This window comes from Schistocerca nitens, chromosome 6 (genome assembly GCF_023898315.1).
Source record: "Schistocerca nitens isolate TAMUIC-IGC-003100 chromosome 6, iqSchNite1.1, whole genome shotgun sequence".
Lineage (NCBI taxonomy): Eukaryota > Metazoa > Arthropoda > Insecta > Orthoptera > Acrididae > Schistocerca > Schistocerca nitens.
This window is the reverse complement of record NC_064619.1, coordinates 247,258,162-247,278,620: the sequence shown is the minus strand read 5'-3', so window position 1 is coordinate 247,278,620 and position 20,459 is coordinate 247,258,162. Positions and strand designations below refer to the sequence as shown.

General features: G+C 41.7%; 1 protein-coding gene across 1 annotated transcript in view; it reads left to right on the top strand.

The window, feature by feature from the left end:
- LOC126263309 (dynein intermediate chain 2, ciliary) overlaps positions 1–20,459 on the top strand; it is a 196,700-nt gene that overhangs the window by 155,331 nt on the left and 20,910 nt on the right. Inside the window, exon 8 of the mRNA XM_049960398.1 lies at positions 15,717–15,950. Coding sequence (XP_049816355.1) covers positions 15,717–15,950 — 234 coding nt within the window. The remainder of the gene's footprint in view (positions 1–15,716; positions 15,951–20,459) is intronic.

Here is a 20,459-nt window from a genome sequence, read left to right as displayed (position 1 = left end):
CAGCAAATGATCATGACAGGAGATGCCCGAGGCCAGCAACCAGGGTGGAGCAGAGTAGACCAGAGCACTGGAGTAGGTACATCATGCACTGACAAAGGTCTGTCAGAGGCAAAAATTGCAAGAGTTGTGTGTGACAAATACTCCGAAGAGAACAAGCCTGGGGAAAGAAGCAGGTCCCCAAGGTTGTGGGTGGGACATCAGTAACAGGCAGAAAGGATGACAGGATGAAGGGCCTCACATGTGGATGGGACAAGGTGTGTTCAGCAGGAGCAGCAGTAGATGAAGAAATGCCACTGCTGGACTGAGAATGTGATGCCACAATGGTGGCATGTGCCTGTGCCTGTGCCTCTGTCTTGTGACAGCCAGAGCGAGAGCACCAGCAGCAGCGAGTACTGTTTGTATAAAGCGTTTATTTTGCATTTTGTTTACGACCTTCCACTAAGGAAGGGATTCTATTTGTGTTTATCTGCTCTGCATAGTAACTAACAGTTCTTGATAAAACTTTACGTAGTTTTCGTGTTAGATTTTTTAGTGTTTTCTTGATCGTTTAGAACAGAAAGCGCCCTAAAACCGTCTTTTGTTTGTTTCGCGGCCGTTAGCCACTAGTCACTTGAATCAGCAGTTGTCTTGTGACAGCCAGAGCGAGAGCACCAGCAGCAGCGAGTACTGTTTGTATAAAGCGTTTTTGTACTTATTTGCTGCGCTTAGCCTTTAAATAGTTTTTCTGGGAAAACCTAGCGTAGTTTTCGCGTCTCGTATTTCAGTGAGTGTTCCTGGATTATCAGAGTAGCTCATCAGAAGATTATCTTGGGAATTTGTCACCGTATAGAGTAGGGTAAACATAGTCATGTGTAGGGACTGTGGTTGTTGTGAGCGGACGCAAGGAGAATTGGCCACACTTCGGGGGCAGGTGGAGGCTTTGTCTGTTAGGCTCATCGAGCTCGAGGCACAGGCGTCGGCTCGTAGTGGCGTTGGGGCAACTGTGGTGAGACCTATGCCTAATTCGGTGGCCTTGGAATCACATGGAACCCCTGATGTCGCTGCGTCTTCCGGCAGTGAGCATCTTACCGGTCAGCCATCACTCCAGGGTGAATGGCGGACAGTGGTGGGCTCGCGCGTGCCTGGCCGAAAGGCGAAGGTGGGATCTGGCCGCGTGGCAGCTGCCTTACCCCTTTCCAACAGGTACGGGGTGCTTCCTACTGGTGATGACATCGTTTCCGAGCCACCACAGGATGCCTCGCTGTTGGGCCAGTGGCCGATTCTCCGGCAAGGTCCCGACAGTCACAGAGGGCGGGCCTATTAGTTATAGGGAGCTCCAACGTTAGGCGGGTTATGGAGCCCCTCAGGAAAATAGCGGGTAGGTCGGGGAAGAATGCCAGTGTGCACTCGGTGTGCTTGCCGGGGGGTCTCGTCCGTAATGTGGAGGAGGCCCTTCCGGCAGCTATTGAACGCACTGGGTGTGACCGGCTGCAGATAGTAGCACATGTCGGAACGAATGACGCCTGCCGCTTGGGTTCTGAGGCCATCCTTGGTTCCTTCCGGCGGCTGGCTGATTTGGTGAAGACAACCAGCATCGCACGCGGAGTGCAAGCTGAGCTTAATATCTGCAGCATAGTGCCCAGAGTCGATCGCGGTCCTCTGGTTTGGAGCCGTGTGGAGGGTCTAAACCAGAGGCTCAGACGACTCTGCGACTATAATGGTTGCAAATTCATCGACCTCCGTTATTGGGTGGAGAACTGTAGGGCCCCCCTAGACAGGTCAGGCGTGCACTACACACCGGAAGCAGCTACTAGGGTAGCAGAGTATGTGTGGCGTGCACACGGGGGTTTTTTAGGTTAGAGGGACCCCCCCTTGGGCGAAACGATAAAATACCTGACGGCTTACCAGAGAGAACATTATCATCGTTGATAAAGAACGTCCGTCCTCAGAGACAAAAAACAGGAAAAGTTAACGTAATATTGGTAAACTGCAGGAGTATCCAGGGCAAGGTTCCTGAATTAGTATCTCTTATTGAAGGAAATAGTGCGCATATAGTATTAGGAACGGAAAGTTGGTTAAAACCGGAAGTGAACAGTAACGAAATCCTAGACACAGAATGGAATATATACCGCAAGGATAGGATAAACGCCAATGGTGGAGGAGTATTTATAGCAGTAAAGAATTCAATAATATCCAGTGAAGTTATTAGCGAATGCGAATGTGAAATAATCTGGGTTAAGTTAAGTATCAAAGGTGGGTCAGATATGATAGTCGGATGCTTCTATAGACCACCTGCATCAGCAACCGTAGTAGTTGAGCGCCTCAGAGAGAACCTGCAGAACGTCGTGAAGAAGTTTCGTGATCATACTATTGTAATAGGGGGAGACTTCAATCTACCAAGTATAGAATGGGATAGTCACACAATCAGAACTGGAGCCAGGGACAGAGACTCTTGTGACATTATCCTGACTGCCTTGTCCGAGAATTACTTCGAGCAGATAGTTAGAGAACCAACTCGTGAAGCTAACGTTTTAGACCTCATAGCAACAAATAGACCGGAACTTTTCGACTCCGTGAATGTAGAAGAGGGTATCAGTGATCATAAGTCAGTGGTTGCATCAATGACTACAAGTGTAATAAGAAATGCCAAGAAAGGAAGGAAAATATATTTGCTTAACAAGAGTGATATGGCACAAATCGCAGAATATCTGAGTGACCACCATCAAACGTTCATTTCTGAGGAAGAGGATGTGGAACAAAAATGGAAAAAATTCAGAAACATCGTCCAGTACGCCTTAGATAAGTTCGTACCGACTAAGGTCCAAAGCGAGGGGAAAGATCCACCGTGGTATAACAATCATGTATGAAAGGTACTACGGAAACAAAGAAAGCTTCATCATAGGTTTAAGAGTAGTCGAATCATAGCTGATAAGGAAAAGCTGAACGAAGCGAAAAAGAGCGTAAAGAGAGCAATGAGAGAAGCATTCAACAAATTCGAACATAAAACATTGGCAAACAATCTAAACAAGAACCCTAAAAAGTTTTGGTCATATGTAAAATCGGTAAGCGGATCTAAATCCCCTATTCAGTCACTCGTTGACCACGATGGCACCGAAACAGAGGACGACCGAAGAAAGGCAGAAATACTGAATTCAGTGTTCCGAAACTGTTTCACTGCGGAAAATCGTAACACGGTCCCTGACTTCAGCCGTCGCACGGACGCCAAAATGGAAAATATTGAAATAAACGATATCGGAATTGAAAAACAACTGCTATCACTTAGTAGCGGAAAAAGCATCCGGACCAGACGAGATACCCTTAAGATTCTACAGTGATTATGCTAAAGAACTTGCCCCCTTTCTATCAGCAATTTATCGTAGATCTCTGGAAGAACGTAAAGTACCTAGCGACTGGAAGAAAGCGCAGGTCGTTCCCATTTTCGAGAAGGGTCATAAATCAGATGCGAATAATTATAGGCCTATTTCGCTTACGTCAATCTGTTGTAGAATAATGGAACATGTTTTGTGTTCTCGTATTATGACGTTCTTAGATAATACAAATCTCCTTCATCATAACCAACATGGATTCCGCAAACAGAGATCATGTGAAACTCAGCTCGCCTTATTTGCCCAAGAAATTCACAGTGCCGTAGACACTGGCGAGCAGATTGATGCCATATTCCTGGACTTCAGGAAGGCATTTGATACGGTTCCGCACTTACGTTTAGTGAAAAAAATACGAGCTTACGGAATATCGGACCAGGTTTGTGATTGGATTCAGGATTTCCTAGAAGAAAGAACACAACATGTCATTCTTAACGGTTCAAAATCTGCAGATGTAGAGGTAATTTCGGGAGTACCGCAAGGAAGCGTGATAGGACCTTTATTGTTTACAATATACATAAATGACTTAGTTGACAACATCGGTAGCTCCGTGAGGCTATTTGCAGATGACACGGTTGTCTACAAGAAAGTAGCAACATCAGAAGACTCGTACGTACTCCAGGAAGACCTGCAGAGGATTAATGAATGGTGCGACAGCTGGCAGCTTTCCCTAAATGTAGATAAATGTAATATAATGCGCATACATAGGGGCAGAAATCCATTCCAGTACGATTATGCCATAGGTGGTAAATCATTGGAAGCAGTAACGACCGTAAAATACTTAGGAGTTACTATCCGGAGCGATCTGAAGTGGAATGATCACATAAAACAAATAGTGGGAAAAGCAGGCGCCAGGTTGAGATTCATAGGAAGAATTCTAAGAAAATGTGACTCATCGACGAAAGAAGTAGCTTACAAAACGCTTGTTCGTCCGATTCTTGAGTATTGCTCATCAGTATGGGACCCTTACCAGGTTGGATTAATAGAAGAGATAGACATGATCCAGCGAAAAGCAGCGCGATTCGTCATGGGGACATTTAGTCAGCGCGAGAGCGTTACGGAGATGCTGAACAAGCTCCAGTGGCGGACACTTCAAGAAAGGCGTTACGCAATACGGAGAGGTTTATTATCGAAATTACGAGAGAGCACATTCCGGGAAGAGATGGGCAACATATTACTACCGCCCACATATATCTCGCGTAATGATCACAACGAAAAGATCCGAGAAATTAGAGCAAATACGGAGACTTACAAGCAGTCGTTCTTCCCACGCACAATTCGTGAATGGAACAGGGAAGGGGGGATCAGATAGTGGTACAATAAGTACCCTCCGCCACACACCGTAAGGTGGCTCGCGGAGTATAGATGTAGATGTAGATGTAGATGTAGATGAAATACCAGGGAGGATCTGTCGGTGGTGTATGGCAAGTGAGCCATAGGTGTGTGCTGTGTGGACCTGTGGCATGCAGGCTGGCATCATGCAGGCCACCAGTTTGCAGGCTGGTAGCATGCAGGGGCCTGAATAGGCGCCAGGAATGGCACTGAGGGAGCCAGCAGTATTTGAACAAGCCACAGAGGGCGCCCGGCCTGTACACTACAAGGCATGCTGTATGGTGCTGAAGCTGGCTGACTGGGAGGATGGTGGCAGCATGCTGGCAGCTGATGGGAGACAGCTACTCAAATTAATGGTGGCCACCAGAACACGAGGGTGCTAATGGGGCCGGCTGGGTTATATGGGCTGGAGAGACCATAGTAGTAGCCAGGTCCTGGCACAACAGTGCTAGCAGAATGCTCAAAGAAGTCAGTAGACTTATCGTCACCAGTGGTAGCAGCAGTCCAGGGTCGTGATCCACACTTATAAGGAACGCCAACCGTGGCTGCCTCATGGGGAAGGTGGCGTGAACATGAGGCAGATAAGACCCAAAATAAAATGGGAGGAAGTGAAAGAGAGCAGTGGAAGCAAGTGTGGAAGATCAGCAACAGACAGAAAGAAAGGTGGCATGACGTGAGGCATGTCAGGAGGTGACTGGCTCGAGTCAATGGAAGTGGAAAAAAGATGAGTGATACGACCATTGGGTGGAGAAGAGGAGTCTGCAGAGTTAGTGGATGCTGAGGTGACAGGAAGTACAAGAGAGAGCTCGATGTAGAGGGTCGTTGAGTGGGCTGGCTGTGGAGAGGCTGGCTTCAGTGGGGAGGAGGGGAGGTGCACTGAAGCTGGGTGCACTAGAGCTGGTGGTCCCATAGCAGGAGGCACCCAAGAGGGAGGCTTGTGAGGGAAAGGGGAAAGGGCTGGAACAGGTAGCACCAAAGTGAGCAGTGCTGGATTAGGCAGCATTGTAGTGAGTGCTGCTGGGGCCTGTGGTGCAGAAACGCCAGCAGAGCTCGTGGCCCAGGAGCCTGCATGGACAGTGGTGCAGGAGCTGCAAGGGCCCACAGTGCAGGAGTTGGAAGCAGAGTGAGCCACAGGAGTCAGTGGGCTGTGGGTGCTGAGGTTGGGTCAGGGGAGGCAGCATTCAAGGCGAGTGTGCCAGATGTGGTGGGGCTGGAGGCTGCCAGGAGAGAAAATTGAGGATGAACAGAAACCTGAAAGAAGTGGGCCAGTGCAGCAAGGAAAGCAGGCCATGAATCTGAGGGATTCTCAAAATCTGGAGGCAGAGAAGACGAGTTCTGGACAGGGGTGATTGCGACGGGTGAGAAGCTGCCGAAGAAGCTCGGTGGTGTGCAGCAAGTGCTGTGTGTCGTGCAGAAGTTGTGCTGTCCTGTCTGCAGCAAGTGGGGGTATCACCACTGAACATATCTGGATCAAACGAGCAATGCCCCAGGTCAGACAGCGCAACTGTTAACTGTTGACCTTGTAATTGGAAAAGCTACAGGAGCGATAGTGGCATGACAAATGGTCAAGTGAGACAATGAAAGAAAAATGAAACAAGGTCTGATATTGATAGGGAGCAAGAGAAGAAGACAGTTGCAGTGAAATGTGGAAGCAGAGTGCAAAACTTTCGGAACAAGGTCCTGAAAGCAAAACAAATATACCGAAAAAAAGAAATGTTTACCCTCTTCGCTACCTTAGTATCCCGTTGTGGGTGATGCATGCTACAAGAAGATAAATGTTCACAGGTAACAAAGAACAATAGAAATTTGTTACTAAAACAGAGAGTACACAATAACATTTGGCTCCAGACAGCAACTGAAACGGTTTCAGAATGAATACGACTAAAGATAATCCTGATCTGATGAATGTTTGAAGGTGCTAGGTGAGTAAACAGTTAGTCATGGTAAAAGAAACGCTACCTTAGGCAAGATCTGTATATGTGACTCTGGCAGTGTCTCATGTTCCAACTGACATGCACTGTGTTCTGACAAATAACTCATGGAACATCCAATGTCGGGTATCGATATCAAGATGTCGAGTGTCGATGTCGAGGTAGAGACCGTAACCTGCACTGACTGACAAGCTGCAATGTAGTGTCCAATAAGGCTGCCCAGTGGAGGAGTACTAGGAAGTTATATAGTATCACGTGGCTCTTGGGTGTGAGTTAGTGCTAGGAACAGCAGCACTATAGCGTTACATCTATTAGGTGTTGTGTCCCTGGATAATGCAGCTGCTGTCACAAGCAGGATGGGCTGAAGATGAGCTACAGGTGCCTTGACAGGGTGGCAACCTGCATAGAGTACTCTGTTGTGTGGCACGTGTCTGGATCATAAGGTGCCAGCTGGGTGTCACACAAGCATCTTTTCATTCTGTACTTATGATGTGGCACACAAAACCATGCTGTGTTTCATTTGAATTGGCAATACTTCAAGCTCATAAAGGTAAGGGGGTTAAGTGTTGCAGGAAGTTGCTTAAATAGGTTGTGGATGTGAACTTGACCTGACACTGTATTTTATGGGTAATGAAAATTGTTGTAAAGCAAAGCATATGACTATTAGAGAGACGCTGAATGAAACGCATTTGGCTGTCAAGAGAGCAATGTGTGATTCCTTCAATGACTACCATGGCAGAATATTATCAAATGATCTTTCACAGAACCCAAAGAAATTCTGATCATTTGTAAAGACTGTTAGTGGCACCAAAGTTATGATCCAGTTCCTAGCGAATGAGACGAGAACTGAAATTTAGGGTAGAAAAGCAAAAGCTGAAATGCTTAACTCAGTTTCCAAACGTCCCTTTGTAAAGGAAAACCCAGAAGAATTGCCCCAATTCAAACCTTCTACCACTGAAAAGATGAATGAAATAAGTGTTAGTGTCAAGTGGTGTTGAGAAACAGCTGAAATCGTTAAGTTCTATACTGAATTTGCAGCTGAATAATCCGCTCTCCTAACTATAATCTGTCATAGATCCTTCAGACAAAAAACCATGCCCACTTCTTGGAAAAAAGCACAGCTCACACCCATCTTCAAGGAGTGTAGTAGAAGTGATCCACAAAACTACAATCCAGTATCTTTGAATTGATTTGTTGTAGAATCTTAGAACATATTCTGAGCTCAAACATAATGAAGTATCTTGAACAAATTGACCTCCTCAGTGCTGACCAGCATGGATTTCGAAAACATTGATCATTTCGCACTTTTCTCACATGATATGCTGAATGCTTTGGATCATGGTAGCCAGGTAAATGCGGTATTTCTTGACTTCCGAAAAGCATTTGACTCAGTACCAAACCTATGGGTATTGTCAAAAGAATGATCATATGGAGTGTCAAGTGAAATTTGTGACTGCATTGAGGACTTTTTGGTAGGGAGGAGACAGTATGTTATCTTGGATGGAGAGTCATCATCAGACATACAAGTAACTTTGGGTGTGCCCCATGGAAACGTGTCACAGGCTTATTTAATCCCTGGGAGAGTGTCATAGAGGTACTGAAGGAAATGAATTGGAGGACTCTTGAAAACAGGTGTAAACTATCCCGAGAAAATCTATTACCAGAGTTTCAAGAACCTGCTTTAAATGATTACTCTAGAAATATACTATAACGCTCTACATATCACTCACATAGGGATCATGAGTATAAGATTAGAATAATTACTGCTTCCCCAGAGGCATTCATATGATTATTCTTCCCACACTCCATATGTGAATGGAACAGAAAGAAACCTAATAACTGGTATAATGGGACACACCCTCTGCCATGCATCTCTCAGTGGTTTGCAGAGTATAGATGTAGATGTAGGTTTTCACCTTTGTAAATCCACAGCAAGCTGAAAGAACGTCTGGTGGTAAATGATGTTTTCCAGTGATGAGGACATTCACACAGCACTTATCGAATGGCTCCAGGACTGAGGAATGGACTTCTGTATCAAGGAACTGAGATAGGATGGTCTGACTGTTTCTTTGCAGAGACTTGGTGACTGTTAAAAAATAGTGTCATGCATCTGTGTCACTTTGAAGTATATTTGACCGACCATAGTAATGTGTAACACTTTTGGAAGTCCTCTTTTAGGTGAATCTTTCACTCACTCTCTACCTTGTAGTGTGACACAGGTTCTGTTGTTGTGAATGCTTGCTTTAGCTTGTGAGTGTAGATTATGACAGGAGTTCTGAGTACATCATTATCAAAAGTTTTTTCACAGTGTGTAATTACCTTAAATGGGCCATGATATAGTGGCTGAGACAGCTTTTCATTGGCATCATGGTGAACAGAAACTTGCTCACCTGTCATGGAAGATGAAAGACTCTTTTATATCATAATCCTTTGATGTAGCTGGGCACTGCTTTTGGATCTCACACAGCAACAACTGAAACAAGTTCAACACTTCAATAGAATTGGATCATGTATGAGGAAAATTCTGTAGGCAAGTGAAACATTACACTTGGGTTTATCAATTGACAAGTTCAGTGATCAGCACAGTGAGGTCAGATTTGAGAGCAGTTTGGAAAACAAGCACAACAATAGGTAACAAAACAAGCAAGACAATAGGTAACTTTTTTGTCCAGCAGTTGGATGTGTGGCATGTTGACATTGTAGGCATTCCTTTAAAACATTTATTGTGAAGTGGTGGGCTGTTGTTTGCACCCTGGATATGTCAACTACTGCCCACAGAGCGTTACAGATAGACCTCATCATGCAGTGTACTACTGATGTGGGTCACATTCATGGTGCAGATAACATCATCACCAATTTTCTGTCCCAAATCTGAGATGTTTCTCAAGACAGACAATGGCCCATAGTTCCATTCACCATGCATCAAGAAATTTTTGCAGACAATATAACCGTATCCACCCAGACGTAAAAGTGTTGGTATGATTAGTGACAGATATGTTTGTGTGGCCCAATGTTTAATACGACTGCTATCACTGGATGTGGAGTTGCCTTGCATGCCAGTGTTCAGAAATTAATTACCATACCCAACCATAACTCAGATAGTTCTCAGATCCCAAGAAAAGATTCTGTCACATCCACTTGGGCATTATTGGACCACCCTCGGGTTCTGAAGAATTCTGTTACCAACTTTTGATCATTGATAGAACCGTCTCGGGTCGAAGAAACTCTCCTGCATTACAGCACTGTCAAATTGATTGCATACATCTTCATGAAAAGCTGGATTGCTTGGTTTGGTGTGCCCAGGCTGGCTACCACTGATCAGGGCCTCCAGTTCAAGTTGGGTCTATTCAACACCCTATGCTGGCTCTGTGGGATTACTCACACACAGATAACAGCTTGTCACCCACAGAGCAATAGCCTCATAGAAGTGACCATCAAGGTGATCCTAATGTGCCATACCGGTTCATGGACTGAAGTGTTGCCCTGGATCCTCCTCAGCATTTGATCCTCATAGAAAGAAGAATTACGTGCCTCCCTAGCAGAGGTGTTGTATGAGTAACCACTAGTCCTACCATCTCGCTTTGCACAAACTTCTACAGATGGCCTTCAACAAGAACTACCAGCTCTCTTGCAGTGCAGCTGTGCACTATTCAGAAGATGTACTTGCCACCTCTGGCTCCCCATACACCACCAAGGTATTCATACACAAAGAGCTCTCTCCATGTGAATTCATCATGATGAAGGATGACACGGTTTGGGCAGCCCTGTAGCTGCCATACACTGGTCCATGTTGGGTACTCCAATACTGGCCACAGACATTTGTTATTTGCTTTGCGTCAAGTCCATGACAGTCTCCCTCTCCCATCTCAAGCCCGCTTGGATCCTGCAAGACACTTGGCATACATTGCAACCCGAGGATGACACCTCGGTTGACACTTCTGGCAACCAAAGCATACTGCAGCTTCCTACCACACACAGCAGAGTTGTCTCTCAGTGACTGATCTCCTGCTGATCTACCATCACCATCACCATCAGCCTCAGTTTTGCCATCCAGGTTATGCTACAGCCACCCACAAAATCCACTGTAGCACCTTGTGCTGTACCATATGTACACTAATACATCAGTTAAGTCAACCGCTCAAGAAGCGACCCAGCCGTGCCCACTCACATGCCAGCCACAATACTGCCAGTCAAGTGCATCTGCGCCAGCTGCACACGTCAACACAGCAGCCCACAGTGCTCCGCACTCCTGTTGGGGCCTTTCTATGGGAGAAAAAATTTCAACACAGTCTCCAGAGACCCTCTGCCATGATAAGAGAATGATCTTTGGACTTGACAGAGAAAGAGTGGTGCAATTTGGGTGTTAGTCCAAGGAAGTAGCATTCACTTATGTGGGCTAATAAAGTTTATGTTGATTTATGCGCTGCATCATTATTTGTGGCAGCATAAATACTGGCCTGTGCTATGATCTTCCTATGCCAACACTTAATTGTATTTGTTCAAAGTCCACCACAAACAAAAAACTAAATAATCCCAAACTATTTTCATGTTGAGACTACCAGTTGATTCATGCAACCTGAAGTAGTTCATCAATCATCCTCTATGTAGTAATTGTTTATGTTGGCTGTAAGATTAGTTTAACATAATTGTAGCTTATAGAAGTGTATATATTTTTCACTTTCATAATGTATTACATAAGCCGATAACTACTAGAATATGAACATTAATGGCTAATCAAACGTGGCAGAAGTATTAGTACAGTACCACAAATTTCAGTGTTGGAATCTAAACTGAGACTGTTAATTATTGAAATACTGTGGAAGTATATGAAGACTGTTACAATGTTTGTTGCATATTGATTCTCTCCAGGAAGAAGATAAGCTACTATTGTGTGCTGCATGTTGGTGCATTCCTCACTGTTTTGGTTATTTACTAGTTCATCTGCATCAGACTTCATAATAATGCAAAAAAGCCTCCACAAATCTGAATATAGTTCTTTTTCATTGCAGTGCTATGCAAATTGTTTTAATATTGCTTTTCTTTTCATTTTGAATCATTTTTGTAGGCATGTTCTTGATATGATTCAATGTAGAGAACAGGAGAACGTTTTAAGATTTATTATTCTTAATTTTGCTATGGTTTTTTTGGTCACTGCATGACACATGACTTGTCATTCCATGATAATATACTTTTAGTTGGGATGTATCTCAGAATAAGAGTTACATTCAGTATACACTGCCAGGGAAAAAATTAGTTCATCTGGAAAGATGATGTCAATTTTGATCTGATGACAGCATATGCCACCTGGCGGATAGTAGACATAATGATAAAGATTGCAATATTGTCCATCAACAGATAGCATAGTAGCATAGCTGCCAGAGAGTCATCTGTGTCTATCCTTTAATAGGGAATGCTCACAGCCAGAAGCTCAATGTAGTGTAAACATGTAAAGCAAGCAGGCAACCACACCATGGTGCTGCACTCGTGCTTCCTACAGCCACCCGAGTTCATTTGAAGGGGACAAATTGTAGCCTTCCAAGTCGTGAAATGATCCTTTCAGAGAACTGCCACACAAGCTGGTCATGCTGCATCTGTTGTGCAACGATGCTGGTGTCAGGGGTCATGTGAAAATTCTCACACCCACAGTCTGGGTGTCCATGCAGCAAAGACACCCACCAGGATCGTCGTATTGTAAGGACAGGAGTGGCAGATCGTACAGCTACCACAGCACACATAAGAGGACCTGTGGTCCCAAATGTGTCAGTGTGAAGTGTTATGAGCGGATTATTAGCAGCAGGAGTATGGGCACACAACAGCACGACGTGCACAGCTCAATTAGTGCCATCAGAGGATCACTTGAAAGATGGAATGGTGCAGTTGTCTTCTGCAGTAAAGCAGGTTCTGCCTGCACACAGGTGATGGTTTTTTGTGCATATGACAGAAATCTGGTGAGTGCTGTCTCATAGAGTGTATTCATGCAAGATACACTGGCCCTACCCCATATCTTATGATCCAAGGTGCAATAAGTCACAACTCTTGTTCGCCTTTAGTGTTTCTGGAGGGGATGCTAACCAGCACTTCATATGTGCAGAATGGAGCAGTATTCGTCATCTGTATGATCAACTGGATGCCAGAGTCAGTGCCCGCATTGCCAACTGTTGAGGCTACACCACGTCACTAATGTGGGTGTTCCAGCATGGGTCAATACGTGGTACCTCAGAACCGGTTGTGCTATTGATCTATAATTGTAATCATTTTGTGTACTCCATATGCACTGTTGCAACAATATATAAAATTTTTCACTTCAGTGGGTTTCAAATAAGTTCATGTTCAGGGATGGATGCAAATTATGTAATTCTCCTGAAATAAGAATCACAGACTTCTCTAATATTTTTCCCCACAAATCTTCTCACATCACCATTTACTAATCACGCCTCATGATGCCAATTGAGGAGCTACTCAACCGAATAGTAATGGCTTCGGTGAAGAATACCATCTTACGACCAGGAGAGCGGTGTGCTGACCCCACGCCCTTCCTATCCGCATCCTCCACCGAGGATGACACGCCGGTCGGATGGTCCCGGTAGGCCACTCGTGGCCTGAAGATGGAGTGTTTATAATCCAGATATACTCTAAGACAAAAAGCAGTGCATCATGAAGGAATTGTCCAAAAGATGTGATGTACATGTACAGACAAACAAATGATTACAATTACAGAAAAACTGAATGATTTATTCAAAAGAAAGACCTTCACAAATTCAGCAAGTCAATAATACACTGACCCTTATGCGAGCATTTATTTGGCTTGGCATTGTTTGATGGAGTTGTTGGATGCCCTCCTGAGGGATATCATGCCAAATTCTGTCCAGTTGGTGCATTAGGTTTTCAAAATCCTGAGATTCATGGTGGGTCATGCCAATAGTGCTCCAAATGTTCTCAGTTGGGGAGAGATCTGAAAACCTTCCTGGCAAGTCTGAAGACAAGCAGTAGAAATTCTCATTGCCTGTAGGCAGGCAATATGTTGCTTAAATGTAAGCGCAGATGGCTTGCCGTGAACAGCAACAAAATTGGGCGTAGAATATCATTCACATACCATTGTACTGTAAGAGTGCCACAGATTACAAGAAAAGGCATCCTGCATTGAAAAGAATGTGCACCCCAGACCATAACTCCTGGTTGTCAGACCTGATGTTGGGTGACAGTCAGGTTGGTATGCCTCCACTGTCCAGGGCATCTCTAGACATGCTTTCACTGATCATCAGGGCTCAGTTTGAAGTGGAAGTTATCACTGAAGACAATTATGTTCCAGTCAGTGAGACTCCTGGCTGAAGACATGTCTGGAGATCCCCCAGACAGTGGTGGGATACCAACATGTCACCAGACAAGCAGGAGTGATGGTCTGGGGTGCCATTTCTTTTCATAGCAGGACCCCCTTGGTTGTCTTCCATGGAACTCTTAGAGCACACTGGTTCATCAATGATATTCTGTGTCCTATTTTATTGCTGTACATGGCAATCCATCCTGGGCTTACATTTCAGCAAGATAATGCCCAACCGCACACAGTGATAGTTTCTACTCCATGTCTTCATGCTTGCCAAACCTTACCTTGGCCAACAAGTTTGCCAGAGCTCTCTACAATTGAGAACATTTGGACTATTACGGGTATAGCTGCCCAACCAACTCAGGATTTTGACAGTCTAACATACCAATTGGACATAATGTAGCATGATGTCCCCCAGGAGGACATCCAACAACTCTGTCAAGCCTGCACGAGGGTCAGAGATGGATCAGCACTTTATTTGACTTGCTCAATTTGTGAAGCTCTTTTTCTTGAATAAATCATCCAATTTTTCTGAATTTGTAATCATTTCTTTATCTGTACATGTACATCACATCTACTGATTTCTGTCCCATTTGGATAATTCTTTCATGGTGCATTGGTTTTTTGTCATAGAGTGTATAAATATTTGCCTGATGGTTACTACTACTGTTAGAATGTAATATTAATGAACTTTATTCATCCTCAATGAGGTTCTAAACAAAACTGCACATTTAACTTAAATCAGTTGTTGATTCAACAATAATGCCTTAAACTCCTTTTGTCTACAGAAAAGTACAATGCCATATTGTCACAATCTTGTAGCCTCCATTTGAATCAGAAAAGAAACAAGATTGTGTATATACATTGAAATAAACCTCATGTGAATACAATTAAAGATAATACAAAATTGTTAAGGCTTTCGTGGCCACTTGTTGACAAACTGCCTATTGGCTTCTGTCTCGAGTTCTTCAGCCGATGTTCATCTAATGATTTTGTTTTCGATTAGGGGTCACCTGTTGGAGATGTTGAGTGGGCACCACCGGCAATGGAGGATGAAGCTTTGACAATGCCAGCCACTCGTGCTGGCGAAACGTCAGTAAAATCATTAGATGAACATCAGCCGAAGAACCCGAGACAGAAGCCAATAGGCATTTTGTCACTTAAAGATAAATTAATAAATATTTACCTGACTTCACTCAAGCAGTAAAGATATTGTGTTTGAATGAAGCATGATTAAATTGAAAAATTAAGTATGATAAACATCATCTAAAATTTATCAGCTTATGCAACTTCTTAATTTCAGTGATTCATTATTTGTTTTGGACTTGGGATCAGGTACTGTAAGCTTCCTTTTTTTCTACTTATTATAAAGTGTGGTGATGCTCCTGACAATGCATGTCTCATCTTGTGCTCCCAGTTGTCGGCTAAAACTCTGTGGTGGCCAGGACTGCAAAACTTTGTACCAGTAAAGAAGTATAATTCCACATTGTGACGATCTTGTAACCTCCACACAAAATAGAAAAGAAACAAAACTGTGAGAATATATTGAAATAAACCTAATGAAAATACACTGAAATATAATTTTATAAATATTTGCATAACTTTACCCAGGTGGTAAAGACTTTGGGTTACTGTCAATATGTAACATTACAACGTTCAAACTTAACAGCAAAATTTTGGATTGATTTTGGATGCAGCTGATTAAAATAAAAATTAACTACCATATACCTTATCTACTATTTATCAGTTTATGCGATTTCTTCATTTCAGTGATCCATTATTTGTTTTTGATTTGGGATCACCTGTTGGAGATGTTGAGTGGGCACCTTATTCAAGTACTGTTCTTGCTGCAGTCACTAATGATGGTAAAGTCCACGTTTTTGATTTGAATGTCAACAAATATAAACCAATCTGTGTCCAGCCAGTTGTATCAGCAAAGAAGAACAAACTGACGAGACTATCATTTAATTACAAGTTACCAGTTTTAATTGTGGGAGATGACAGGTAAGAAATAAAATAATAGCAAATAAATGTAAGGAATGAAGCATGCCAATAAGATACAAAAGCCTGCTTAATGAGTTGCCATAAGAAGAGGTGTACCAATTTATACTCTTACCCTTTTTGTTTTTTGTATATCCTATGTGTGTTTTTCTTTATTTTAATACTGTTTATTTACCACTGCATTTTTATTATTATTATTATTATTATTTATTTTATAGCCTTCATTGGACCACTCTAGTCAAAAATACAAAGCTGTAAACAAGTTGTTACACAGGGACACACTTTGGCTCAACAATAACTTAATATGATATTTAAGTAATATAATTATTAGAGTCAGTTCTTATATGAAAGGTGTTTTGCTCTTCTGTCTGCCCAATATTTCTTCATTCTTTCAGATATTTTCTTTCTTTCTTCATCTGAGACCACTCTTCCTGTACTCCTTTTATTGATTTTCATTTGTAGTCTGGTTTGCGGGTCTTGCAGTATTCTGGTTCTCTCTGTCTTGTTTTTTAGGTCATCTACTGTAATTTGGAGTTCTTTTATATCTTACTTAATTTCTGTGATCCATTTTATGTCGCTCTTGCTATTCCACAATTTTTGTATTATTTTTTTACTAATTCTGTTTTCTGGAGTTCTCATCAGATGTCCAAAGAATGAGATGCGTTTCTTCCTGATTGTGCTCATGACTGGCTCTATTTTCTTACATACTGTTTCATTTGATGCTATTTTCCAATGTCCATTTATTTCATACTGTATTTATAGATGTCCTAATTATTATTCTTTCTATTTTTAGTATTCTGTCAATTTCTGCTGTATTAGTTGTTTTGAAGATAGTTTCAGCTGCATACGTTATTTCTGGTTGTGTAACTGTTTTATAGTGTTTTAATTTTGCATCTATAGATAGGCTTTTTTTTGTTGTATGTAGTTTTGGTAATGTAATTTGCATAGTTCAGTTTTTTTTTTATTCTATTCTGCCATGATGGCTTCTCTTTTAGATTGTATGTTATTATTTCGCCAAAATATTTAAATTTATCAACAATTTTGATTTCCTGTTCTCCTATTGTAATTTTGTTTTCAAGTGGTAGATCAGTTAGCATAATCTCTGTTTTTTCAAATGATATTCTAAGGCCTACTTTCTCTGCTATTTCTTGTAGTGATTTCACTTGTTGCCTGGCTTTTTGAATGGTGTTGGATAGGAGAGCAAGATCATCAGCGAATCCCAAGCAGTTTACGCTAATATCATCTTTTGCACTTCCAATTCTTATCATCTTTGGATTGTCCTTGTACCATTCTCTCATTATGTGTTCCAGTGTACAGTTGAACAGTAATGGTGATAGGCAGTCACCTTGTCTTAAGCCTGTTTTTATGAGGAATGGTTCCGAAATTTCTCCTCTAAACTTCACTTTTGATTTGGTGTTGGTTAGAGTGAGTTGTATTATTTTAATTAGTTTTGGATGGAGTCCTAGATTTCTTAAAATTTTTAATACTGAAGGTCTGTGGAGACAGTCATATGCCTTCTTAAAATCTACAAATGTTATTGCCAGAGGTTTGTTCCGTTTCTTGTAGTATGCCATAATCAATTTTAAACTAATTATCTGCTCTGCATAGCTTCTCCATGGTCTGAAACCTCCCTGATATTCCCCTAACTCCTGTCCTAATTGCTCCTTGATTCTTTCATATAGGATCTTGGATAGAAATTTGTATGTGCAATCTAGGAGAGAGATTCCTCTGTAGTTGTCTGGGTTGCTCTTATCTCCCTTTTTGTGTAGTGGGTGGATGATAGCTGTGGTCCAATGTTCGGGGAATCATTCTGTTACCCAAATTTTTGTTAGAGCCATGTTTAAGGAGGTCTTGACTGTGTCACTTGCATATTTCCACATTTCAACAAAAACCTGATCTTCTCCACATGCCTTATAATTTTTTTGTTCTTTAAGAATTTTTTCTACTTCTTGGAAAGTTGGAGGATCTAGTTTGTTAGGTTTGATTTTTATTGGGGTATTTATGTTGATTTGTAAGGGTTCTTTGGGTTCCTCGCAATTCAGAAGTTTGTTAAATGTTTTTGCCATGATTTCTGCATTTTCCTTGTTACTGTGTGTCATTCTTCCATCTTCATCTTTCAGTATTAGTGTAGGGGCCTCATATTGTTTTAGTTGTTTCCCAAAGATTTTGTAGTAGTTCCTGGAGTTGGTTTTATGATAATTACCTTTTATTGAGTTTATAATATCTTTATGGAATCCTCTCTTGATTCTTCTAATATTTTGTGTGTATTTTTTTCTTTCATTTTTTAGGTTGATGGCATTTTCTTCAGTTTTATGTGTTTGAAACTTTAACCATGCTTGGTGTCTGTCTTCATGGAATTTGTCACATTCTGATGTCCACCATGCATGTTTCCTTGGTGAGTTCAAGGTAGCTAGATTCTCTGCTTCTTTTTTAAGATTAGGCACTAGTTGTTCTAGATCATCTGTTAATTTGATGGTTTGTGTTATTTGTTGGTATTTATTATTTTTAATTAGCTGATGTGGGTCAAACCTCATTTTATTTTATTAGTTTTTCCAGTCCTCTTCTTTAACAGAGTGAATTTGATTTTAATTTTAACTATATAATGGTCTGAGCCTGTGTCCACTCCTCTCAGTACTTAAACATTGTGGATCTCCTTATGAAAATTTTTGTCCATACAGACATGGTCTAGCTGCCCTTCCTCCAGTCTGGATGTTTCCATGTTTTAAGTTTACTTGGCTTCCTCTTAAAGTATGTTGATTTAGATATAAGGTTGTGTTCTCTGCAGAGTTCTACAAGTCTTTGACCATTTTTGTTCGTAAATTTATGTGGACTCCATTTTCCAATTATATCTTTATATTTCCTTTCTTTTCCCAACTGAGCATTGAAATCTCCCAATAAGATTTTTACATTCTTTATATTAACTCTGTTCACAGTTTGTTCTAGAAGGTCCCAAAATTTATCTACCTCTTCCTTTGTTTTTGTTAGACAATTTTTTTCATTTGTTGGGACATGAGCATTTATTATTGTATAGGTTTTATTCATTGTTTTAAAGCTTAGAGTCGCAATTCTTGGTGATACTGCTTGGAAATCCGTTCCCTGTTCCAAACTGGGGACATCGTTTCATTGCCCTCAGTCCTGGTTTCCCATTATAAATTCTGTATCCTTGTGGTTCAAATGGGTCCTCTGTGGTGTTTCTCATTTCTTGGATTCCAGTTATTAAAATTTTGTGTTTATTTAGTTCATCTGTGAGCTCCTTGAGTTTTCCGGTCTGAAGTAGTGAGTTTATGTTGTGTGTTGCTATATAATTTATTTGCTCATGTTTAATCTTCTTTTTGTGTTTTAGTGTGCATTTTGATGGTTACAAACGCTCTGATTCGTTGCTGTCTTCTAGTTGACTACCCACCGAATCTGATGCAGCCTTTTCCTGCCTTTTTGAGCAGGACGGTGGAAAGACCTTTCCATTTTTTACTTTCAAAGGTTGTCAACCTTAGTTTGAGCAAGCTCCGATTTACAACTATGGTTGTTAACCGCAGAGGATGTGTTTGATCTGCGAGAAGAGTCAAAGTATGGGTAGATACATAAGAAAAGGTGGTTATTATTGTTGCTCAGCTATTGTACTTGAGTTTTTCACCAGAGCTGTTCCTTTTGCTGTGAGTCCATGGAGGCATGGTTTAGCTTTCCATGCTAGTCTGTTCTGTGCAGGCCTTTTCATCTCTTCATGACTACTACAACCTGTATGTAGTTGACCCTACTTACTTTATTCAACCCTTGGCCCCCATCTACAATTCCTCTCCCCTACTTCCTTCGATTGCCAAACTGATGAGCCCTTGATGCCTCAGGCTATGTCTTATCAACTCATTCCTTCTTTTAGTCAGATTGTGCTATATACCTCCTCATTAGTTACTAAATCTATCCCCTAATCATCAGCATTCTTCTGTAACCTGTAACAACACATTTCAAAAGCTTCTGTTCTCTTTTTGTCTGAACTGTTTATCATCCATGTTTCATTCTGTACAACCCTACACACTACACAAATTCCCTCTAAAAGACTTCCTATCAATTCCATTTAAATTAAATGTTAATTTCTTTTTCAGAAATCTTTTTCTTGGTATTGCAAGTATGCATTATATATCTTCTCTACTTTGGCCACCAGCAGTTATTTTGCTGCCCAAATAGCAAAACTCATATACCACTTTTATTGTCTATTTTCCCAATCAAATTCTCTCGTTATAATCTTATATAATGTGACCGCATTCCATTATGTTGGTTCTACTTTTGTTAATATTAATCTTACAATCTTGTTTCAAGACTCTATTCACTCCTTTCAGCTGATCTAACTAGTCATCTACTGTCTCCGATAGAATTCCAATACCATCTGCAAACTCATAGGTTTGTATTTCTGCTCCATAAACTTTGATTCCTTTTCCAAATTTCTACTTACAGTCCTTCACTGTTTGCTCAGTGTATAGAGGGAAAAACTTCTGGGTAAGGTGCAATCTTCCCTCACTCACC